At 43.1% G+C, this 25,431-nt stretch overlaps 1 protein-coding gene across 3 annotated transcripts in view; it reads left to right on the forward strand.

The window, feature by feature from the left end:
- Window positions 1–8,528: 8,528 nt before the first annotated feature.
- Diaph3 (diaphanous related formin 3) overlaps window positions 8,529–25,431 on the forward strand; it is a 486,098-nt gene continuing 469,195 nt past the window's right edge. For all 3 annotated transcript variants that reach the window (XM_028878991.2, XM_028878999.2, XM_037208361.1), the window contains exon 1: window positions 8,529–8,766. In XM_028878991.2, coding sequence (XP_028734824.1) covers window positions 8,650–8,766 — 117 coding nt within the window. In that variant the 5' untranslated portion in view covers window positions 8,529–8,649. The remainder of the gene's footprint in view (window positions 8,767–25,431) is intronic.

Raw genomic sequence — 25,431 nt, forward strand, 5'->3', positions numbered from 1 at the left:
GACTTGTGAGCATAGTGTCAGGACAGCGTGGTGGTACAGCTTGATTTCACTGGCAAATTTTAAGTCAGACATCTCAGCAGTGAGGTAAGAGCGCTAACTGTGCTAACTACTGCAACGAGCTACGTATCATTGCCATTTAATGATGTAAACGCCGATCGGTTCGTCGTAGTATTGAGGGAATGGCAGTATTAGAGGAAGATGCATTCAAGTAGACTGAACCACAAAGCGGAGGGTGGACACAGGTGGACATCTTAAGGAGAGACCTCAGTAAAGATAGGCTTGCCACATATTTATTTTACAGAATATCCACAACACAGCAGTTTAACTCAGAATTTAAAAAGGAAAATATGCATGGTGATGAGACACCAGCACGGATGAAAGAAAAAGACAACTTGAAAATATCTCTTGGCCAGCAGAGAGGTTTTATCGCTTATTTTACATTTAACTTTTGACTGACAGAGTTACTATTTGCTATTGTCAGACAAATTAGTTCAAGTGACTTAACAAATTATATTTAGGCTTTAGTAATTGTGCTTTAATAGAAAGCCATTAAATGATAATCGTACAACAGTCTTAATAATTACCTAATTCATTTTTTCTATTTTTTTCCAATATGGGGAGTGTGGTCTGGCATTGACATCTCACACTTTGAAATGAACCTTAGTTAAGTATCTCACATTAACAGGAATATTTCTGTTCTCTTTTAAATGGCTCTATCATCTACAAACATAGGCAGATTAATTTTCTAATCAGAACACTCTTGGAAACTATTAACCATGACATTAAACTGTGTTATACTAATTACATTCCCTATGAAGAATTTCTATCTGAGCCTACAGCATAAGACCCCAGAGAAAACTTATCAGAGCACAAATTGCTTGACTGTATTTTTAAAAAGAATCATATATGAATATAATATCATCTCTATTCTCCATACTGACTGATTACAGTGGCAAGATATTTTTGACCTTGTTAAGCTGAATTTTTGTTTTCTTTAAAAGTGATGTTGTCTTATGTGGGTATCAGAAAAACAGACACTTGGCTCCACTGTGGGAAATCAATATTTATTTTGTATTAGAAAACTATTCACATTGAAGAAAAATAGCAAACAAAAGTAACTGTCATATACCAAAAGAAAAAAAATCATATAAGGGCCACACCACCAGTATATGAGGCTTCCTTCACAGGCCTTAAAATCTGTTGTAACTGGTTTCCTATTCCATAGCAAAACCATGTAGAGAGAACTTAGGAGGATGAGTGCAGCTGTATTCTAATAATATTTTCTTTGTAAAAAAAAATGTGGCAGATCAAAATAACTTCCTACCCACCAGGAAGGTTAGTTTATTTTTCATTGATAAATGTTGTTATTTGAGAATTTCATGTGTGTAAAATGTATTCTGATTACTCTCCCCACCACAACCCTTTCTTATGACCCTTCTGTTCACATTAACCCTCCCCATCCCTACCAGTCCCTTTCCCAGATTCATGTCATTTGGTTTAGCTTTGTGACCCATTTACTCTAACCGCAGCCACCTGTGTGATGATGGGATTGGAATGATCGCGTCTTGATGGGGTCATCACTGGGTATAAGACTCAAGGCAGTGATTTCTCCTCTCCCTAAATCTTATCAGTAGAAAAGAGTTCTGCAGTGGGAGGTGGGGCCCCCTGAGTTCCTCCCCCATCCATGCCGGACTGTTTAAGATGATTAGATTCAAAAGTCACATCAGAAATTGCTGGTGACAATGTGGCAAGACTGGAAGCCTCGTGTACCACTCGTGAGAATGCAAAGTGAATGGCGGTTTCTCCAACACGGGGTTGTGGAATTGGCCTAGGAATTGCTCTTGTGGATGGACAACGAAGAGAGAGAGAGTCTAGTCTGGATTAAACAGTGAGGTCCTGTCTCAAACATCCTTTTTCAGGTGGCAACATTTTATTTTATTCTTTTGTTTCAGTAGCACCATTAGCTGTGCTTAGGAATGGACTTCACTGTCACGTTTTTGTTTATGAATATAATATACTTTGATTATATTCAGACTCCCTATTTAAAACACAGGCTAAATAAATCTCCATGATTTCTCTCAGAAAAAGGAAAGATATGTCTATCTTACCCTTGCCTCCAGTTTTTTTTAAAAAAATTTATAATTAATTTAATTTTACATATCAGCCACGGATTCCCCTGTCCTCCCTCCTCCTGCTCCCCACCCCGCCCTCCCCCCAATCCACCCTGTATTCCCACCTCCTCCAAGGAAGGACTCCTCTGGGGATTCAGCTCAGCCTGGTAGATTAAGTTGAGGCAGGTCCAGTCCCCTCCTCCCTGCACCTAGGCTGAGCAAAGTGTCCCAGCATAGGCCCTAGGTTTCAAAAAGCCAGCTCATGCACTGAGGACACGTCCCGGTTCCATTGCCTGGGGGCCTCCCAAATAGTTCAAGCTAATCGACTGTCTCACTTATCCAGAGGGCCTGATCCCTGCCTCCTTTTCTGAGCTAGAGTCTATGTCCCATTGGGAGCCTAGAATTTGCTGTGCAGACCAGGCTGGCTTTAGACCTCTGTCTTGTGAATGAGCTACCACAGCCTGGCTCACTTTTCTGAGATTGACTGAGTTGTTGTCCAGAATAGTTGCCCTAGCTTTGTACTTCTCCCACCTGTGGAATTCACATATTCTATACCTTACGCAAAAACTTGATGGCTTTGGACTTGGCGATATTTTCTAATTTGATGAGAGTACAGTGGGAGTTTAAATACTATTGTTTTTAATCAATTCATTTGATAGAGCAATTCTTTATCTCAACTTTCTGGTCCAGTCATTCAGAGTGACCACTTCAAAGGATGGTAATGGTAACTGTCTGGACATTGAGGGTTTTTAGAAATGATAAAATAGTATTTCTGGATTCTGAGTCTGTCCACGATTGGCTTTTCTGTCCTTTAATTTTGTGTCACCCTGCACACTAATGTAGCACAGGGTCGTGTTTTTGTAACTGGTTCAGTGGAATGGAAGACCTTTCTGTTTTCTGCTCTGAATGAGAGGTTGGGAATGCTGCTTTCGGCTTTAAATGATGTGTTAAAAGATACTTAAAGGTTCTACAAACATTATTTTCAACAGCGTGTTCCAGTTGCAGTGCATTTCTGTAGGAAAATCCAGAGTGCTCTTTATAAACTAGAAACTCAAACTCCTGTTTATTTGCATTTAGAATCTTTTATGTGCCAAGGGTATGAGAAAGAAAGCGACAGCTCTTGACATGTTGACACTGAGAAGCAGGTTCAATGCTTTTAGAAACTGATCCAAGCCAGGGCATGGCGCTGCTATTCTGCTGAACAACACCTTTGCAGAACACAGTGCCAGACAAGGACACTCTGTGGCCATAATGAAATGAGGCAAAACAAAATCACTTAACTTTGTCTAAGCACATGAAAGAAAATGTTAGTGCGTAATATCAAAATGCCCATATTCAATACATTCATGGGAAGCCGTTATAGAGTAAGCTTTCATTTTAGGCTCAGCTCTGGAAAACAGGCTCCACCAGTGTCAGCATTCAGGCATCTGTACTGGCCTGCCCTTTGGGTCCTGACAGGATATATCCTCGGCTGCAGCCACTAAGAGCACTCCCTGGGTGCATTCGCTATATTTCTTTATAAAAGGCAGGCTTTGCTCACCTCCTATCTCTTTTTCTTTCTCTTCCTTTGCTCGCATCCCCAGGGACCGGTCTCTACCCCCTTCTCTCCCCTCCCTTCAATAAACCTCCCAGGTTGGACCTGTTAAAATACAACGCTTTTAAAATGTAACATTAAAAAAAAAATACAACCACTTTTAAAATACAACATTTGGGGCTATGAAATTCAGCGGGTTCTCCTGGCGCTTCCTCTTTCCTGCCAGCAGTCTGAGGTTCCCTGGTACCTGGAACCAGTCTACCTAGAGCTGGCTCACCTTCCAGCTACCCGACTGCTGAGCCCTCCATCCAACACTGGCATGACTGATGAGTTTTCCTTCTCCATCTCTGGCTACTTCCCACGAGTGAGGATCGAGTGAGGATTGACTCTTGATTGTGGTTTCTCGCCTCTCAGCCCTGATAAGCCCTGTTACCAGGCAAACCACGTGTCCCTCAGGCTCGGAGCTCCCTGGCTCCTGTTCCTGCCTGAAGACATAGGGGACAACTTGTGTCTACTCAGAGCCCCTTAGCCCCGGTCCTTTGTGCCTTTGTGTGAGGAGGCAGCTTGTGCCTGATAATCTGATCCTCCTTGTTTTCCTGGGATGCTAGGAAATTCAGGCCCTTGGATCTTGTTTCTCCACCTCACTCATGGGGACAGCACCTAGCAGCATAAGCCCAACCTCTCCTCTGGGATGTCTTTTTAGAAAACTTTGAACCTGGAAACCCCAATATTTTACGGGATCTTGGCAACTTCTGCCAGCCACCAGATCATTGGAAGGAGATACCCAATTTTCAAGGTTTTTTATCTTCGCTCTAAGCCCTCCCTCCCTTTGTTCTTCCTTCCTGTTCCCCGACTCATTTCCTGATAGCTATGAAGCCAGTTAAGTTGCATTTCCTCTTTCATTAAGTGAACTCTCTCACCTAAAATTAAAAAAGAAAGAAAGAAAGAAAGAAAGAAAAGGAAGGAAGAAAGAAAGAAACACAGCCTGGGGTCTTATATGTCTAACTCTGCTTGAAGAATCCCAGCGTTGGTTTCTGTAGCAGCAGCAGCGTCAGCAGTCCGCCTCTGCTGCCCAAAGCAGTTACATCCTGACCTGTTGCCAGGTCCCTTTCCACCAGCAGCTGTGTGAGATGTGCCCCCTCGCCAGGCAGAACTCGCTCCCTTGGTCTCTTCTCTTGCTTCTTTAGGCTCTCCCCCTCCCAACAAACCTCTTGCGCTAAGCCTGTTGCGTGTGGCATACCTTGGCAGGGTCGCCAAAGGTACCCACTTCACACTAGGACCCGAACTACCTGCTCTACCCGCAGCAGATCTGTTCTCTTCCACCTGCAACAAATCTGCTTCCTCATTCTCCGACAGCTTTGCCTTCCATTCATTACCAACAATTGGGGCTCTGGCGGGTCTCTCTGCCTTTGACCATTCTCCTAGATATAGGATTCACTTCTCTGACACAGTCCTCTCCTTGACTTCCGGCTTTTCTTTAAGTCCTGGTACCAGGCAACTGTGTATCTCTCCGGCTTTTCGCCCTCAGCCGCTGTTCTTGGGTGACGATGTACTGGACAGCTTGTGCCCACTTATTCTGATCCTCCCTGAATCCCTGGGATGCCAGAACATTCAAGCTTTTGGATCTTCTTCTCTTTGACTCATCCTTGGGAACTGTGTCGTACACCCGCTTTGCTCCCATTGGGATGTCTTTTGGAGACCCCTGACCATTCTTTGGACCAGGCAGTTGCAGAACCAAGAAAGAATTCTCCACTTTCTTTCTTTTTCTTTGCTCCAAGACCTGCTTGTGAATGTCTGCTCAGCTTGCTTCTTCTTTTTACTCATCCAGAGCCCTGGTTCATGGCATGGTGCTGCGCCTACATCACTAAACCCAATCCAGATACCCTCTTGCAGGTATGATCAAGGTGTGTCTACAAGGTGGTTCTAGAACCCATCAAGTTGGCAATCAACATTAACCATCACCTACCCCCAGGAGATCACCTACCCTAGGAGTCAGGCAGCTTGGGCCTAGTTTCCCTGAGCTGGCCGGCCGGGAAAGTTTTACCTGTTCTAAATGACTATGATGTCCCCAGTCTCCTCACTCATTTTTGCTTTTCTTAGCCCTGTCCTGCTGATGAAGGCACACTCTTTGCTCAGCTCAGGAGAGAAGTCATTCTAATGTTTAGGATAATGTGTATTTTTCTAAAATTGAAAACAGAATACAATTACTTTTTAAAACTAAGTTTGTTTGAATTTTGTCTTTTGACATCACATACTCTTCACTCTTTGAGTTTCTCCATGTTGTTGGTTATAGCTCCACCATGCCATGCTCCTAGCATCCAGATGTCCAGTCATTAAACTGCCCCCACTTCCCAAGATCACCCAATTCAGGCCAGTCTTCCTAATGGTGTTCAGTAAAGTTTCCTGACAGCACCCAGTCCAGGCCAGTCCTCCTAGCAGTTTTTTTTCCTTGAAGTTTTCCCCAAACCACCCAAGAGAAATACAGATCTTTCAAATGCTAACACCCTCTTCCTAAGCCCCCCATAGCTCACCATAGTGCATGTTCTTATGCTCTGTAATAAATCTAAGTTGTCGCAACTACAGGTATTTCTCCTGGTGCTTCTTGGCTGCAGGACACTATATACAGCTCTATGTGCGTCCCATATGTGTACTGTCTCATTGAACCTGAAGCATTCCTATTTGAAATCTTTGCTGATGGAGAAGCCAAGAAAGTTAGAGATCATCTCCAACACCATGCAGCTAATAAATACCAAGAATTAAAGCTGCATCTTTGTTGTTCATCATGACACAGAGCTAGCAACTTCTTTTGGAAGCTGCCTTAAGTAGTATACGCTCATTGAGGACAAAAATCTGGTTGTGCGACGTAATAAAACACTAGCATTAAAACAAGAAGAGCAACAAACACCCCCTGCAAGACAAAAACCAAACCCAAACCTCCAAAAGCTGGAGATGAAAACTTACTCTGACCTTAGGCTCATTTTTCTGAACCCCTGTGCTAATCTCTGTGGAATACCTGGAATTGTTTCTTGTACCGAGATCAATACTTCATGTTTACCTGTCTTGGCTGACATCACCTCTGTACGGTCAGGAGATCAATATCTTTAAGGAAATAGTTGGAAGGCAAAGCTGACTTTTAAAGGGGAAGAAACAGTGATGTATGAGAAAACTGCATTAGCCTGGAAACTTGACCTTCAGTGTACGCAGCAAATTCTTCTACATGGTTTCATTTCAAGGACCTTCAGTATAGGCCAGGTAAATTTCTTCAGCTCTGTGTTCTTGACCTCCCTTGGCCTTGCTGCCTGCTCCACCTCTTATGTGAACGCCCTGCCAGTCTTCTGCCTGTGAAAATCCATGTACCCTTTCTGTTGTAACCACCTCGCCCCTCCGCTATTTAATGATGGAGAAGGAAAAGACAGAATGTTGGTGTCAGCCAGAGCAGAAACTTGTCTCCTAGAAAGAGATGTGACACAGTTCTGACAACTTGTGGTACACACGGGAGCCATCGCGACGAGGATGTGCAGGGTCACAGCGTGACTGGAACTGTTCAGTTATGCATACCCCTTGCCCACTATTTAAATACAAACCTCATGTCAGTGCTCCAGAGGTGGATTTGGGGGATCCTGGGATCTTTTTATTTGTTCCGCTTCCCAGTGTGACCACACTGAATGGATCTCCAGAGTTTTCTTTTACTTGTCATATTGGGGACAGGTGCCCGAATCTCCCTTGATAAGGCTGCTTAACCCCAGGTTCTGACCCTAACACTATTGTTTTCCTCTACTTTTTATTTAGGATTTTCTCTTGTTCTTAAAAACTCGTGGAAGGGCTGTTACAACTTTTACATTGGTTACTTGCGTCAACTTTTGTGAACCACGTTAAACTGTGAACTGTTTGAACTGTGTTTCTTTTAATTTTTGGTTGACCCAGAGTGAGACTCAGGCTCTTAGGCATGCTGTAAGTGATCAATAATGTGAACTAAAGTTCCAGAGAAAGCCACACCTGCATTAACAATTCTACAAGGTTGATTGACTGATGAGAATTCCCATGATTGTGGAGAGTTGGAATGCTGCAAATCCAGGGCCAAATAATCTTGGCTCACTTAATTGTCATTCATCATTGTGTTTGATCTAACGTTCTTGACAATCATGTGATACCTTTTGCTCTTCCTTAGAAGCTCACTAGCTTCCACCAACTTCAAACCAAAGGTTGCCATCTCATAGCATCTGAATGCTTTTTTTTTTGGTAACCCACAAAAAAAAAAAAAAAATCTCCTAATGTGTTTGAAAAGTTCCTTGATAACTTTTCCCCCGCGCTTCAATGATCAAACACTTCATGAAACTGTTCCTACGTTGGAATGTGGTATTTGTGGCAACCGGAGTTCAAGTTCCGGGCTACGGCCATTCATTCTGGGTTCCAGCATGAACTCTCGTTCATGAGGTGACAGCTCTGTTTTTATGCGAACGGTAATCAAGTCTAGAAAACATCCCTTCTAAGAGGATGGGCACCGGCAAGTACAGCACAGAAATACTCTCAGTCACCCCAGACCTCCAGATACCAATCACAGGGCTTACCAGTTGCTTTCACATTCAGGCCTGCTCAAATAGTACCGGGAGAGTCTCCCTGCGGTTAGAGTTTTCAAGAACCTACCCCCAAAGTCCAAGCAAAGCCCTGCCAGTGACTCATTGGCTCAACATTCCTTCCAAACCTGTTCCTTCTCACTATGCACCTTCTGGCTGGCCGCCTGCACAGCCGGAGGGCGAGAAGCGCAATGGACAGGCCGAAGGGCCAATCAGGCCCAGACTTTGGCATCCCCGGAAGGGGCGGGGCTTGCGTCCCTTGCTCCGCGGCGCGGGATTGGCTGACCGGGCTGCCTGCGGTGGCGGGAGATTTCGGATGTGTTGGATCATCCCCGGTGCAGCGGTTAATCGCTGCGCTGCCGGCGTGGGACCCGGAAGGTGAGCTAGCGGAGCCCGGCGCCGGATCAGGTCGCGATCGAGACCCGGGCAGATGGAGAGGCACCGGGCGCGCGCTCTCGGCCGGGACAGCAAGGCCCCGCGTAGGAAGGGCCTGTCGCCCGCGCCGCCCGCAGGCCCCTACGAGCTCGGGGAGAAGCGCCCCAAGTTGGTAAGTGTGGTCCAGAGCCACGGGGTGCGGCGTCTCCCGGGGCCTTCAGCTCCCTGCTCCCCAGGCTGACAACCCCGAGAGCGCGAAGCTAGGTTTGTGTCCGAAGGCCAGAGCTGCTAATTGGCTTAGATCCACAAGTGACAGGGCGGGATTCGATTCCCATCTGGGACGAATGCCCTGCTCTCTCTGAAGCCTCGCATTGCTTAGGGACAGTCTGAAAAACAGTTCAAAAGTCTATGTACTGACGTCATCTAGGCGGATTCTGCAATTTTAAAAAAAGTTGTATCTCACCCCACCCCTTTGGTATAACAGACTTGTAAGCCAGAAAGTGAACATCTAGCTAATAGTCCCTCTCCTTTTCCTCTATTTTAATCTAACAAGAACTTTTGAAGGTGGATGTATTTTTCCAACTTGAGGCAACTCGTTTTTTCAAACTTGGCGGGATGTGTAGTCACTGCTAAAGAATGTCTTGTTTAGTTTGGAAGGAGTCAAGTATCTGAAACTCGTTAATCGGGTTGGCTTTGCGGTTTTTTTTTTAATTAATTAATTTATTTTTTTTAATTTAAGAAATACCATTGGCTGGTATGTTTATTTATAAGTGGAAGCATTTTGTTGACATTCAGATTGACAGTAAGTAGGGCTGGCTACTTCTTCCACGGTTTTATATATAGCTTCTGAATGACAGCTTCCCTGACCCTTCTGCACAAGGCATTTTCTTTGGATGTGAAAAAGTAGAGGTTGAAGATCTAAGTAAGAACCTATTAAGATTTTGATACATGCTTTTTTTTTTTAAGCAGAGGATCGAACCCAGGGCCTTGCGCTTGCCTTGCTCTACCACTGAGCTAAATCCCCAACCTTGAACCTATTAAGGTTTTAAACTAGTTTGATTTGGTTGTCTCTGTAGGTTTCCCCATCATGATCTTGATGCCCCTTGCTCACAGAATCTCTCTTCTCCTCAGCTGGACTCCTGGAGCCTGGCTGTGGATCTCTGCATCTGCTTCCATCAGTTACTGGAGAAAGGCTCTATGATAACAGTTGGGTACCCACTGATCTGATTACTGGGGTAGGCCAGTTCAGGCACCCTCTCCCCTATTGCTAGTAGTCTAAGCTGGGGCCATCCTTGTGGATTCCTGGGAACTTCCCTGTGGGGCGTTTACCCACCAACCCCACAGCTTCCCAGAGTTTTCTTGAGTGCGAGCAGCAGGAAATATTAGATAGAAGGATTTATAGCGGAGAATCTTGCGGAGATAAACAGAAAATAAAGGATAGCCTTGAGAGGGCCTGGAACCTATTCCAACAGGCCCTGACTGTCTCTGCCCCAGGGTTTTTATAGAGACGCCAAGGGGTGGAGCAAAAGACCTCCTCCCCCAGCACAGCCAAGTGCAGACCATCTCAGACACCTGCACTCAGGCTGGTGGTCCTAATTATCCTCTATGCCGACCTGCTGGGTAAAGCCACGAGGAACCCGAGAACGGGCTCCCACACTTCCCTAGCACCCTCTTTCTCCCTAACCCCATGATGTCTCCCTCTATCATGGTATCTCTGTCATTGCTCTCCCACTCCATCCTTGTTCCAGCTTAACTACCCTGTTCCCTTATGTTCTCATCCCCCATCCCCTATCCTCTATTGCCCCCCACCCCCACCCCCATTTCACTCATGGAAATCTCATCTATTTCCCCTTCCCAGGGCAATCCATGCAGCCCTCTTAGGTTCCTCCTTGTTAGCTAGTTTCTCTGGAGCTGTGGGTTGTAGTCTGGTTATCCTTTGTTTTACATCTAGTATCCACTTATGAGTGAGTACATATCATGTCTGTCCTGAGTCTGGGTTACCTCACTCAGGATGATATTTTCTAGTTCCATCCATTTGCCTGCAAACCTCATGATGTCATTGTTTTTCACTGCTGAGTAGTACTCCATTGTGTATATGTGCCACATTTTCCTTATCCATTCTTTGGTTGAGGGACATCTAGGTTGTTTCCAGGTTCTGACTGTTATGAATAATGCTGCTATGAACATAGTTGAGCATGTGTTCTTGTGGTATGATTGAGCATTCCTTTGGGAATATGCCCAAGAGTGGTATAGCTGGGTCTTGAGGAAGACTTATTCCCAATTTTCTGAGAAACCGCCATACTGATTTCCAGAGTGGCTGGACAAGTTTGCATTACCACCAACAGTGGAGGAGTGTTCCCTTTGCTCCACATCCTGTCCAGCATAAGGTGTCTTCATTGTTTTTGATCTTAGCCATCCTGACAGGTGTAAGATGGTATCTCAGAGTCGTTTTGATTTGCATTTCCCTGATGACTAAGGATGTTCAGCATTTCCTTAAACGTCTTTCAGCCATTTGAGTTTCCTCTGTTGAGAATTCTCTGTTTAGCTCTGTAGCCCATTTATTTATTTATTTATTTATTTTGAGACAGGGTTTCTCTGTGTAGCTTTGCGCCTTTCCTGGAACTCACTTGGTAGCCCAGGCTGTGTAGCCCATTTTTTAATTGGATTGTTTGGTATTTTAATGTCTAGTTTGTTGAATTCTTTATATATTTTGGACACCAATCCTCTGTCAGATGTGGGGTTGGTGAAGATCTTTTCCCATTCTGTAGACTGTCATTTTTGTCTCCTCCAACCCCTCCCATATCTCACCCTACCCTCAAATTCATGGCCTCTTTTTCTTTAGTTGTTACATATATGTGTGTATTTTGAGAACAGGAGAAAGGGTTTTTCTGTGTAGTCCTGTCTCTCCTGAAACTCACTCTGTAGACCAGGCTGTCTTCAGACTCACAGAAATCCACCTACCTCTGCCTCCCTAATGCTGGTAGTAAAGATGTGTACCACCACTGCCTGGCTTTATATTCTTAAATATTTGAATACAACCTGCTCATTCCTTATAATTACTTGTATGGTTTCAGGTCTGATCATTTGGTATTGGATAACCAGTTGGTGTGCTCTTTCCTGGGGAAAACTATTCTGCTCTCAGCATTCCTTAGTTGCCTGAACTTCTTTGTCTCGGATTGAGTCTTCCTGAGCTTTCCTCCTTCCTTGTTAGCATGTCTGTTGATGCTATCCTTGTTCAAGTATTCTTTTGGCATCCATGTTGGTGAGACTTCATGGGTATAGCTTCTCTGACATTTCTAGGAGATGCAATCTCTCAGCATACTTCCTGTTCCTCCTGCTTTCTGTCTCCTCTTCTACAATGTTCGTGAGCCTTAGGTGCAGGGGTTGTTTTCTAGATGAATAAACTGGGATTGGGCTCTCCAACTCTGCCTTTTGGTCAGTTATGGTCTTCCATGATGGTCTTCATCTGCTGCAAAGAGAAGTTTCCTTGGTGAGGGTGAGAAGCGCACTGAGTTAGTTAGACTCTGGAGAAGGATGTGTCCATAGCAGTTTTTTTTACACGTATTCTCTGTTTCATCAGTGTGGCATCAGCTCTGTCTGCTCTGCTGTCTTACTTGATGTTAGCAGTTGCCTTTTATTTTGGTGAGTTCCAGTTGATTCTTTTTCGTCCCTGTCTGGGCATTCTTGATAGTCCTCTGTGTCTTGGCTGTTTCTTCCGTAGTAGTTCTGATATGTGCAGTCTTTGGACCTTCTACATTGCTTGATTTCTTTGCTGTTTGCTTTTCCTCCTTGTTGACGTAAGTAAACTTGTCACTTTAAAGCAGTGGAATTCCAGGGGGCCCTCAACTGGGGGTGCTTCTCTAGGGAGGTGCTTTGCTGTTTCCATCAGAATCCTGATCATGCAGCTGGCTTAGGGCCATTTTTTTCCGGTTGAACTATCCCACTTCACCTCTCTGTTTTTGCCAAAGGCCTAGAGTCCTCCACACCCATCTGCCTTCTGAGTAGCTCTTTCAGCCTGCCCCCCCCCCCCACTGCCTTGATCTCCCATACTGTCCCTCTTGTTTTGGGATGGCGGGTGATCTTTGAGACCATCACAGATCCTGATTGTGCCTCTAGGAGTGACTGGTCTGTAGTTCAGTCAGCTTTATTGCTGAATGTCAAGTCAATTCTTTTCTTTTTCCTGATCAAGACGACATGATATTAGCCATTTTTCTTCGGGTCACCCTGTCCTTTTCTGAGCTTTTAGAACAAGTAATGTGGTTTTGCCATATGACAAGGGTAGCAATGATTTAGTTCATTTTTTTGTTCGCTTCTGTAAGGGGACAAGCTGATAGTAGATCTGATTGTAAACTGGTCACATGGTTCTTGTCTTAGTCTTGTCCACCTCTGGTGCCTACTGAATCTTGTTTTGATAGGGAAGACAAATGAATCCTTGATTTCTACTGAATGTAAACCTGTTGGCTTTGAGTCATTGGCCAATTGGGTAAAAACATTTGTAGCATATTTGCTGTCTTCTAGGTGAGTGTAAGCAATAGAAACTGGACAGACTGTACCTGTATAATGTTGGGCTGACTCCCTTGTTGTGTGCTGTTTGTAAACCTACCACCATGGTTTCAGTAGAAGATCTGGTAGGCACCATACATGGAGATGCTGAGAGAGCGACTGGGAACAGTGCAGTTGAAGGGTGCTGAGAGGAAAGGTTGGTCCCTCTGTAGAGACTAGGAGGGAGAGAGCATTCAGTAGAATCATCGCACCTGGAACTTGCTCTAGGTCTTGTAGGCCCTACCCAGGCCTGAGTCCTATTTCCCTTCTGGAACAAAAATGAGCAGAAAGCTGTTCCTATGGGTTGTGAAAAGCCTTACAGTGCTTCCCCTTCCTCCCATTGCTGTTAGCCACACACAGCTCACCCACTGACTGTCACCAGGTCTAGACAGACTAAGACATGTGGCACCTGGGAGAAGGCTTCATCTGTATGGGTGCCATTATGTAACACAAGGCCTATAAATCAGTAATCCAAACTGGCAGAGGAATTCTTTAATTAGGAATATTCTTTAAAGTTCTCACACCCTTTAGGGCAAATCTTGTCTCTAATGGTTTCTACTGAGTAGATTGCTTTTGTTTGATTATATCTTTATAATTCCTCCTGTTTTGCTTGTGAGATTTTTTTTTTTCCTTTTTCCATCCTCTTACAATGTTTCTGTCCCATCTCCTTTGCATTGATCCCTGAGCCATAGGTACAGGAGCTAGATGTATCAATTGGGACTGGGGTATTTATGTCATTTTGGGGCATTGTTAATGATCAGTTGGGCATTATGAATGAGCAAGGTTTATAAACCCCAATACATTTAATTGGAGTATTTGGTAGGTAGACAACTCCCAGAACCAGAGAACTGTGAGAACTCTGAGCAGATTGTTGTCAGTACTTATGAGCCAAGACATCAGGCAGAGGAATTAGCATAATTGACTCTAGGCCGGGGAGTTATTCCTTTAGTTATAACTGAACTAGTTACTTGTTTTGAGCCTAATCTGTTGACTGGTGTTTGGATCTTCTGTAACTAGCCGGACTCAGTTACTGTGATTAAACTTCGCTGGTTTGGCTGTTGGGTCCAGTCCGATGCTCAGTCCAAGGCCATGGCTTCCTACAAGGTTTGATTAGTAGACTTGTCATTTGAGTGAACGTGAGTTATATAAAGGTGCTGATGGTCACACGGTCCTGATCCCTTGATTCGTACTCTGTTTCTTGTGAGTTTTAGGAGTTTGAGTCATCCTTTCTCATTTAAAAACTATTAACAGTGTTAACAATGTCTCTAATAAATGTATATGGCTTCTTTTCTCTTCTAAAAACTATTAACAACGTCTCTAATAAATGTATGGGTAATGACGTCACTGTCATAAGTAGGTTGTGAGGTGGGAAGAGGTAGAAAGTTGGCCGACTTGTGTTGATCGTAGATTTAGGAAGAGGTGGAATGAGAGCAGGCTTAATGCCATTAGGGCATGCTTGCTTTGTTGTCTCTAGGGGGCTATTGGAAGGGGATGTTTGGAAGCAGGTGTAGGAAGATCTCTAATCCTTATTCTGTGGAGCCTTCGGCTGTTACCTTCTATGGCAGAAAAAAACTTTAGTATTATGTTTTCAGGCTGAAAATGGTAGATTATTTCAGCTTGCTAGAGTGAGGGGAGAAGTTTTTTGTTTTTTGTTTTTTTGTTTTTTGGTTTGTGCCTTCCCTGGAACTCGCTTTGGAGACCATGCTGGCCTCGAACTCACAGAGATCCGCCTGCCTCTGCCTCCTGAGTGCTGGGATTAAAGGTGTGCACCACCACCCAGCAAGGGGAGAAGTTTTGCCTACAGAGGAGGAGAAGGGGATGTGACTATGGAGACAGGTTAGTGATACAGCCATCAGAAAGTGGGAGTCAGGCAGTGTTCTCCACGCATGCATGGCCAGCCTGTGGCTGAACACATGTTGCTGCAATGTCAAAAGCAGAGAGGCCCCACCAACACACTGTGATGGTGGCGCAGAGAAACTTCTGCCCTCTAGAACTGCTGGATGAATTTGTGTTTTGAGCCACCAACTTTGTGGTAAGTTTTTAGGAAGCCAAGCAGGTATTGTACTTACAAGGATGATCATGTTGAAAAGTCTCAGAACTATCTAATCTGTTTAAATTTCTTTTTCTTTTTGAGACTGAGTCTCACTCTGGCTGGCCTAACTACATAGACCAGACTGTCCTGGAACACAGAGATTCCAGGCCACAGTAAATAATCCAGAATCCAAATTCTGCTCTTAATTGAAAGCTTTGGGTGCATTTGCACATATCATGCATATCAACAATCCTGTAATGTATCAGCCATAGTAACCTTCATTACCAGCAAAGCATTTTATTTAGGCCTCTTTTCTAAGAAATAGCTCTAACCTTTTTAGTCTTCCTTATGAATAGAACCTACTCTTCCAAAAGGAATCCCCCACTCCCACCAAACCCAAAATGTTTTTTTTTTTCTTTACCATTAGACATAGGAAAACTGAGGGAGGTTCAGAGGTTAATATTTTGGCTGAGGTTATATAGCCATAAAGAAGTTCAGGCTTGGTTTTTAAACTGCCCCCCCCCCCAATCCCTTTTAATGTATGACTTCTGAAAAATGCATCAAGTGGCCCTTTGGGGTGTACAGTTAGCTGCTGAGAATGGAGATATGTAGTGTTCAGTATTTGTAGACTGGGTGGCTCTTTTTCTTTGAGGGTAAGGATGGGTGGGCATAGGGATGATTGTTTCAGATTTAGAGCAAGGCTTAATTGCTTTTTTCAAAGACTCGTGTCTTTAATTATGAAGCAAGCAAACTGACATACATTTATTATACTGTGAAACCTTGCATCTCATCTAGTCTGTCTTGTAGCAATTGCTTCTGAACAGATGTTACCTGAAACACCTTTGTGCAGTTGGTGGAATGCTAAAATTTGTCATGCTTTTATTATTGTTGCCTTGAATTAACTCTGCTTTATAGCATAACTTTATTGCTGTGTCCTAGGATCTTTATATATTTATTGCCTTATAAATTGGATTTAAAATTGGCTTTTTATATAGAATGTAAATTAACATGTATATAACTAGTTTATGTTTGCAGAATAATACAAGGAAAAAAAAAACAAAACCCTATAAGGTATTGCACTAATGTAATTGTCTTTAACTTGGCACATCGTGTCATCTAAACCAGGAATCAAGTGAATGCTGAAGAATATGCTTACCTCACACTCGTGCTTGTTTATCCCAAGCCTCATTTGACTTTTAGATCCATAAAATATAGATTAAGCATAACCTTTTACTTCATGGGATATTAAGGATCAAAGCACAGGCTCCTTTTGAACAACACCTACAAAGGTAATGTCTTCTCAATAGCAGCAGGATGGCATTGAAACACCTTACCATTTGGAGTAATTTTTCTCAAATCGCAAGGCAAGTGTTCATTAGTAAATTAGGGGACAATTTGAGAGTTTAAAAACGTTCAGCTTTGTTGCTGAAATGTTCAAGTTCCCAGCTACTTGCCGCAGCCTTTCTGGAAGTGCTCCCTATAGACTTTACTCTTCACATAGCTCACTGCCATTCTTTGTTACTGTTCTGTTTCTTTTTGGAGAGGCATGGATAACGTGAGCAGTCTCCCAATCTCAGGCCTGGGATCCCAGCTGTGCTACATATTAGCTGGGCAGCTGTGGGCAGTAACTGAACCTCTCTAGGTGCTTTTCTTTCTTCGTGGGGAAAGCAGGGCAGTTTTGTAGATGAAAAGTTAGATGGTCATAGGCCCAGAGGAGCAGCATTTGGCTCACTGTTACTTCTGAGTGTTGGCTGTTTATAGGGTGCTGCTTTTGCTATGGTTGTTACAGAATAGTAGCAATGCGATTTCTGTTTGTATTTTAGGCACATACATGCTGGGTATTTGACTAACGTTCTCATCCTGGACAATCTTAGTCAAACCAGGTTGTTCCTCCTGGTGTATAGAGGCAGAAACATTATTTGACAGTTTCTGGTGACGGTAGAGGCAGGGTTATGGTCTGATGACTAATGGTCAGGGCAGGTTTCGAAAGCTTTCTGAGGAGTGTTTCTTATTTGTAAAACGAGGCTCATGGAACTGTGAAACCTGCATATAAATGAGAGTTACACCGAAAAGAAACCTATAAGGGGAGCTACTGCAAATTGAGAGAAAAATTCCTGCGATGCTCTGGAATTGTCGTGAATGATAATAAAAATAATGCTACTAATATATGTGTAGATATAAAGCTGAGTGTAAGTGTACTTATGGATCTTTTGTAGCTTCAAACTAAGCCAGATTAACATATAAACCCAAAACAAAACTATAAAACCAATAAGATGCAAATTAACAACACCATTAGTTTAATGTGATTGATGATTGCTTGCTAAGACTGAGTCACTGTTACTGGATTTAATAGGACTTGAATCAAACCGAGGTTTTCCAGCCTAGCTTTTTGTTTAATGATGAGACAGAGATGGTGTCAGCACTTACCAGGAGTGAAGGATTTATACAGCGAGTGTCAGAAGGTTAGTTCTAAGAGGTTTCTTGGGTAAAGTAGAGCCTTGCAGTCTTAAATATATCTTTATTTAGGGCACTCACCAATAAGCTTTAAAAAATGAAACTTTATAAAGCCCATTGTAATGTCCTTTTGCTCTCCTTCGTTTATATTATCTCCCTGTAATTTCCTTGAGGTCTTACAGGGCTTAAAAAATTTAAAAACCCTTTAAAAAAAAGCAGGTTTTTATTTTACTGTTTTTCTCTCCTTTTAAAAGTAGATCTGTGACTGGAATTAATCTTTTCTTTGTTCTCCATCATTGAGCACCATGGTATATGTAAAATACAGGGAAGGAAGGAGGCTATGATTTAATGTATGGAATGAGGACATCCTTTGTGCTGAGGGATTTGAGCTGTGTTCAGACAGGTGAGGTCCAAGTCATACCTTTACAAGTTCAAGAATAGCTAAGTGCCAGTTCAGAGTGCCACCGCTTCCTCCAAGGAGTTACACTATAGAATATTTTGAAAGACTTAGGTATGTTACATGGATTAATTGTGAAATCCATAATCATGTACTTATTTGATTGATTTAAATTCATTTTATTTGAGACAATGTCTACTGTAGTCTAAACTGGCTTTGAACTCACTTTATAGCAAAAAATGGCCATGAATTCCTGATCTTCCTGTTCAGTCTTCCAGATGCTGGCATTACAGGCATGTACTACCTACCACTCCTGTCTCTATTTGGCTAATTTTATTGTGAACTATTTCCCTAGGATATGGGGAGTTTTGACTTTAATTGCTTCATTTTCCCAAGGTAGGCTGTTTGTTTGTATCATAAAGTAAAACCTTCTAATGTTCCATTTTTAAATAAAAGGTTTTCACATTGGTGACATTAATTATGGACGTTAGAATTAAACTGTTTTTGTTTATTGAAACTTTGGATAGAATTCAATTCATAATGACAATTACAATTCATTTTTAATGAATAATTTGACAGCCTGAGAAATGAACATAAAAAATGGAGTACATATAATCTGCATCCAGGAATCCATTGTGACAGGTTCATTTCTTTATAAAGGGTGAAGGTCTCCAATTAAAATCATGTTCTAACTTCAGTCAGCCTCCCGTCAAAGGGTGTTTTGCTCTTATTGATATGTTTCCTTCAACAAGCTTTCAGTCCCTTTATGAGTATGCTCACAAGCCTGAAGGTCACTTTTTCTGTGGTGCCTGGTTGACTTGTAGACAATCTGAATGCTTACCTAATTGAGAAGCCAAGTTCCACTTGTAACTTTATACCACTTGGTTCCTTAATTCATTCATGATTAATTTAAGTTTAAATGTAATTTAGATATCCTAAATACCCATTTCCTTTTATGGAATGTTCTAGTGGTGTGGGGCAAAGGCGTGTAAAAACTACCAGACGTTTGCTGACTGCTCTAGGCTATGACTTTAGAGCTACAGCCACAACCGCTGTCATAGTTTAGGTTTAGGCAGAGTTCTCAGTCTGTGTGTGAGCGTCCAGGTTCCTATTGGTAAGATGGACGTGATCAGGATTTGTGGTTTGTTGTGAAGATTAGTCGGGTTAATGTTTATTATGACAAGTTAAGTATTGTGCTTACCAGTTCATATGTGACCTCTTTTATTAGTTCTACTCTTTTAGGACACTTGAAAGTGCTGGAGATCTCATTATTATGAAACATAGCATGCGGATCTGATCATGTTGAGGGGGATCTGACAGGAGATCTGTTACTGAACATTTTGACTTTTTCCCCTCTCACTTTCCCCTTTCCTCTCTTCTCATTACTTTAGTGTCAGACCCTGGGGTTGTGTCCAGACACTCTGCCCTTCATTGGAGTGGGACACACATCACGGAGTTTGGACCTTAATCTCAACGTCTAGCCCCTGACCTCGCCTCTGTCTTTCTCTGCCCCCTTTCCCTGTCAACATTTGTTTCTTACTAAACCCCACTCCAGAGACAGAGGTAACCCTGGGGCTTTTTTTGATCCCGCATGCCTTCAAATCCTGTACTTCTTGCGACCTCACATATGGTGAACTATAAATAGATGAAATGACCTTTCACCCCCTTGTCTTGCCTCAGATCTCCACTCGGAGGAACTTGGCAGTGGCTGCAGTCTGACCCTGGCTGCTGCCTCCTGGTGGAAACTCGCCCTGCCGTTTGACCTTACGCCCCTATTATGTGGGATTGAACGCTGTAGGCGCATGCTCATCAGTACAGCAGCTCCCTCACAGTGCTCTGACCCGGGGCTGGGCACTCTCAGTCCTGTACTCCTCACACACTACTTTGAAGCAGGACTCTCACATAGATCTGAAGAGGCTTGGGTACCTTCCTGAGGTGTCCCAGCCGGGAGCAAGGCTTGATAGATAGGAACATTGGCAGTGTGATTGAGCCCTGACTTTTGAGTTGCTCTCTGGTTACACCTTTCTGTTTTTTTTTCAGTGATTATGCTAAACATTTTTATTACTTTTTTATTTCATCAGTGGCCTGTGTTTCCTTTTGTATACATTTATTTTGTAAGGACTTTTTTTTTTCCCCTGAGGCAGCATCTCATGATCTCCAGTAGCCCACCCTGGCCTCTAACTTGATATTTGTAGCTAGGCTGTGGGAGTTCTAAACTCGTTCAGGGCAAGTTCTATGTTTCATAGGTCTTCATATTCCAGGCCTGGCAAGTGGCTTGCTAGCTGGTTTCAGGGTTCTCCATCTGTATCCTGCTTGATTAGTAGATCTAAAAGACACAGGAAGCACAGCTGTGGTTATTAATATTGGAACTATACAGAAGAACTCCAATTGTGTTCCCCTGCTTTATTCAGGCATTTACTTTGCAAAGGTGCAGCCTTTTGGATTTGGTTTAAGTGATTCAGCAATTTAGAGGCTGGAAATAAAAGTATTAGTCAAATTAGGCAAGGACACTTAGTGATAGTTTACTTAATTTCAAACTATCAAAAATATTATCTTGGGATGTGGTTATTTTCATGGCTTCTGCTTTATCCCGAGTCAGAAAGATACATTGGACAGGGATTGTGCTCTGTACTAAAGCTTAACTAACACGTAGTGTTGTGTGACCCTGTTCAGGGGAGACATCAAGGAATGTCTACTCAGCCCAGATAAGGGACCGTTGGACCCCTGGGGGCGCGACCCACAGCTTGAGAACCGGTGCCTTACACCACCCTGCTTCACCTCCTTTTCAACACACTGTGTCTTCCTGAGTTTCTCTGCATCCTGTTTCACCTCCTTTTTATTACACTGTGTCTTCCTGAGTTTCTCTTCACGATGGAAAGTTTTCATCTCAGAAGAAATCGCCACATAAACATATTTGAGAAGTAAACCTCAGATACTCATTTTCTTTTTGATATAGACCTCAGAGAGCAACTTCATCAAACAAAGGAAGAAACTCCCTCACAAGAATGTGTGTTTTTATCGGTGCTGGTCCATTTATAGGAATTACCCCTTTCCCTGCAGTTCTTCTCCTTGGTGCCCAGTGTTGTTAGTGCTGAATAACCCTCCGTTTGGAACTGTGCTCACCCTGGACATTCGATTTTACTCCTCTTTGCCCTGGAACTCAGACACCGCCTCATCTTCGCTGTCTTTCTAGGTATGACTCTGGTGGTCTGTCGTAGCTGCGGGGCCAGTGGGAAAGGGAATGAGAGCAGCCTGGTTTGTAGTTGACCTTGATCCCATTCTTAGACTGGCCACTTACCAGCTCTGCCAAGTTACTTCTGTGCCACTCAATTTTCTGATCTCTGAGATGGGGCTAATAATGGCTTGTAGGGCAGTTTGGCATATTAGTAATTGCAGTAAGTACACAAAGTAGTGGCCATCATGATGAAAATGTAGGCTGTGTCATATGGGAACCTAAGGACAATTTAGCAAGCTTGGATTCTTAGTCTAGGGCCATTTGGCTTAAAGGAATAGGTCACTGTGTAGTGTCTCTTTTAAGCTTAGGAATGGGAATTGTAAGGTCATAGTGCATAGCTCCAGGAATCAAACGAAGGACTGCCAGCCCTCGTGGTGGACTCTAGCCCAGAACTGAAAGTCAGTACCTTCTCACCTCTCTCCCTCACTACCATGTAGTCTAACTTTGTTCTTCACTAGGCATCTGATTCACCATTGTTCCTCTGAATAATGTGCCTCTCACTGCTTTTAACTCACATGGCCAGGTCTGAGGCCTCTCAGTTCCAGGTATGCGTATATGCCCATGGTCAGTGAAAGAGGAGACTGATGTCCATGAGTCTCATAGGTTTCCAGAGGAGAGGGGAATTGGACTGACACTGTTTGGGTTTCTATTCTGTCCTGTGTTTAACTGTGGCCAGTGTGAAGGCTGCTGGGTTCACCTTCATGACAGGCATTCTAGGGAAGGGATGGTGTGCACAATGCAAATTATCCAGCAGTTATCCACCATATGCAGATGTATATATGTACACACACACACACACACACACACACACACACACACACACACACACACACATATATATATATAATCTCCTTAAATTGCTTCCTGACCGTTGAGGTATTAGAAGACTCAATTTCATATAGCTTGCCTAACTGGATCGCTACTCTGGTTTTATATTACAGTCAGCTGGGAGAGTTGACAACCCAGGACAAGCCTCACCTTTGGGTCTTTTGATTTGGTTGGTCTGGGAGATTACTCAGGAGTCTGTATATCAGAGAAGGAAACAGCTTCAGGTGATTCTCATTTGAAGTTGGATTGAATTCTGGAGGGCTTATAAATGCTCCCAGTGTTGTGGAAGGTTAGGGACTATTAAAAATAAAAGATAAAGTTATAAGCAGTAAGCTATAAAACAAATAGTGATGAGTGTCTGGAGGGAATTGTAAACAAAAAGGCTGTGGGAAGATGGAGGTAAGTCTTCATCTTTTAATGATAATGAGGATTGGCCCATACTTAGTGTATACATGTGTAGGACCTATTTTATTTTCCTGACATCTCATTCCTCTATCTCTGTTAGCTTCCTGATGCCCCAAAGGTTTCCTGGCCCTAGGGATGGTATTGAGAAAGTCAGACCATTTAGGGTTCTTTGCCTGGAGATCAGATACAATGATACAATGTGGGGGGTCCCCAGCAGCTGAGAAGAGGGACATACATTGACAGCCAGAGAAAGCAGGCTGTAAATAAAGTAACCATAACAGAAACCATGCTCCAGAGCAGTGGTTCTCAGCCTTCCTAATGCTACAATCCTTTAATACAGTTCCTCATGTTATGGTGACCCACAACCATAAAATTATTTTTGTTGCTGCTTCATAACTGTAATTTTGCTACTGTTATGAATCATAATGTAAATATCTGTTTTCCAGTGGTCTTAGGTGACTCTTGTGAAAAGATCGTTTGACTCCCAAAGGTGTCATTGACCCACAGGTTGAGAACTGCTGCCCTAGAGAGAGGGCCACAAGCTGGCATGCATTTAGCAATAAGGACTGGATTAAAACAGACTAGAGGAATGATTCAAGGACCCCAGATAGGCAAGACTGGTTTCTTTGAGGCCATTCATGAAGGAAGGTGATCTCTGCAAGGGTCTTAGGGAAGGAAGGAAGAAAATGGATTAAGATGCTGTGTACTCTGCATAGCTGTCCCAGGTAAGTCTGCAAAGCCTGGGGGCAGTGCCTCGCTAGGTACAGAGAAGAAAGGGAGGGCTCAGGCAGTTAGGGCAGAAGCAGCCTGGACAGAGGGATGGAGCTGGCAGTGTCTCAGAGCACAGAAAGAATGAAGAGCAGTGGTGGGTCGCCTCGCCACATTTGTTAGGATTAGAGTCTGGGTTCTGGCAGCCCTAATCAGTTAGTCCTGGTTACTCATCCTCAATGGACCAATTAAAGACACAGTTTATTCTGCAAGCAGAGAAAGCTTGATTAGATGTGGGCACATTGGGAAGAGGAGACAAGAGGCTGGATGACTGCTCCTCTCCAAGTCCACCGTGGTGGTCCAGATATGAGGCCTAGGTTTAAGTTAGGCAGAAGATGTGCGAATGTCTGCTGTCATTGTCAAAGTGTGGCCTGCCCATCATTGCCTTGGTTCCAGTCCGTCCAGCAAGGTGATCTGACTCTCAGAAATGTGTGAAATCTCAGACTTCCCTCTGGCTTCAGCCTTTTCCTTCCCTCAGCATGAAATGCCTGCTCAACTTCCAACTTACTGGAGTGATCCATTATTTCAGAGGGAGCATAAATGCCTCTTTAGGGTATCTTCCTTTCTTCCAGAAAGGTTACAAGATTATGTATAGAATTACTGAGGAGAAGATTAAACTGTTGATGCTTCAGTAATTTGGGGATTGGTGCAGAAGAAAGGTATTAGGGCTGGAGCAGGGACAAATACCAGTTGGTGCTGGGCTTTCTGGAGTCCGTAAGGCCAGGACTATCTGTGTAAAGACAGAGAGAGAACTTCTTAGAAATACCACGCATAGTAGTCCCAAGGGCTCTTTGGAGTTATGTTTAAATAGTTAAGTATTTTCCCCTTGCCCTCTTTTCTTTAAACAAGCTTGGCTGTTCCTTATGCCCTTTGGACTAATCCTACATTAAAAAAACAGTTTTGTTTACAGAATTAGCTGAGTTTGTCCCAAAATTGCTTTTATTGGCTTTTAGTGTTTGGGGAGTATTTCTAATGTCCTTAGTAAATGACTCTGGAAGCATAACCAAACAACAGTAAATGTCTCTGGCCAAACAAGCCACTGAAAAGGCCCCGAAGTAAATGATTGCTTAAGCACAGGACCAGCCTCGCACCATGGAGCTTATGTAATCTGCTGATGTTATTTGACTATTATGTATTATTAATTGATTATATGTGCCACCACAGCCCAGCTGCCGTATTTTTCTTCTTTCTTTTCTTTCTTTCTTTCTTTCTTTCTTTCTTTCTTTCTTTCTTTCTTTCTTTCTTTCTTTCTTTCTTTCTTTCCTTCTTTCTTTCTTTCCTTCCTTCCTTCCTTCCTTCCTTCCTTCCTTCTTTCTTTCTTTCTTTTCTCTCTTTCTTTTTAAAAAGATTTATTTATTTATTATGTATACAGTGCTCTGCCTTCATACAGGCCTGCATGCCAGAAGAGGGCACCAGAGGTTGTGAGCCACCATCTGGTTGCTGGGAATTGATCTCTGGACCTCTGGAAGAGCAGCCAGTGCTCTTAACTTCTGAGCCATCTCTCCAGCCCACCGTATTTCTTTTTAATGTCCTTGTTCGGGCTGTTCCTTGCATCTGAAACACTTGTTCCCATATGGACATAGCTAACTTGAACCTACCCGCAACTTTCGGAAGGCTCGTATGTGTCATTTTCTCATCCAGACCTACACTTAGTCCCCGTTTCCATATTTACTTTTTAAATTGTGTGTGTGCCTATATGGCTTTGCACATGGTGTACAGGTGTTCGCAGGAGATGAAGGAATCAGATTGCTTGGAACTGGAGTTATAGGTGGACATGAGCTGCCATGAGGATGCTGGGAGTTGAACCCGTGCCTTCTGGAAGAGCAAACCAGTGCTCTTAACTATTAAGCCGTTTCTTTGGCCCTCGTTCTTCATATTGCAGTAGTCAACCCTTTCTTCCTCAATTCAAAGTTCCCTTTGTGGTCACAGCACTGCCTGTCATTTCAGAGTACTCATCACCTTCCAACATCTTCTGTAATTTACTTGTATTTTTTAAAATCTGTTTCTCTAATAGAAAATAAGTTCTCCTAGGGTAAACAACAGGAAAACAAAAGCACTTTATTTATTGCCAAGTACCTTGTTAGAATATAGTAGGGTTTAATAAACATCTTTTATTTTTTCCCTTTTTTTATTAAGAAATTTTCTATTCCTTTTACATACCAACCACAGATTCCCC

This window comes from Peromyscus leucopus, chromosome 9 (genome assembly GCF_004664715.2).
Source record: "Peromyscus leucopus breed LL Stock chromosome 9, UCI_PerLeu_2.1, whole genome shotgun sequence".
Taxonomy (NCBI): Eukaryota; Metazoa; Chordata; class Mammalia; order Rodentia; family Cricetidae; genus Peromyscus; species Peromyscus leucopus.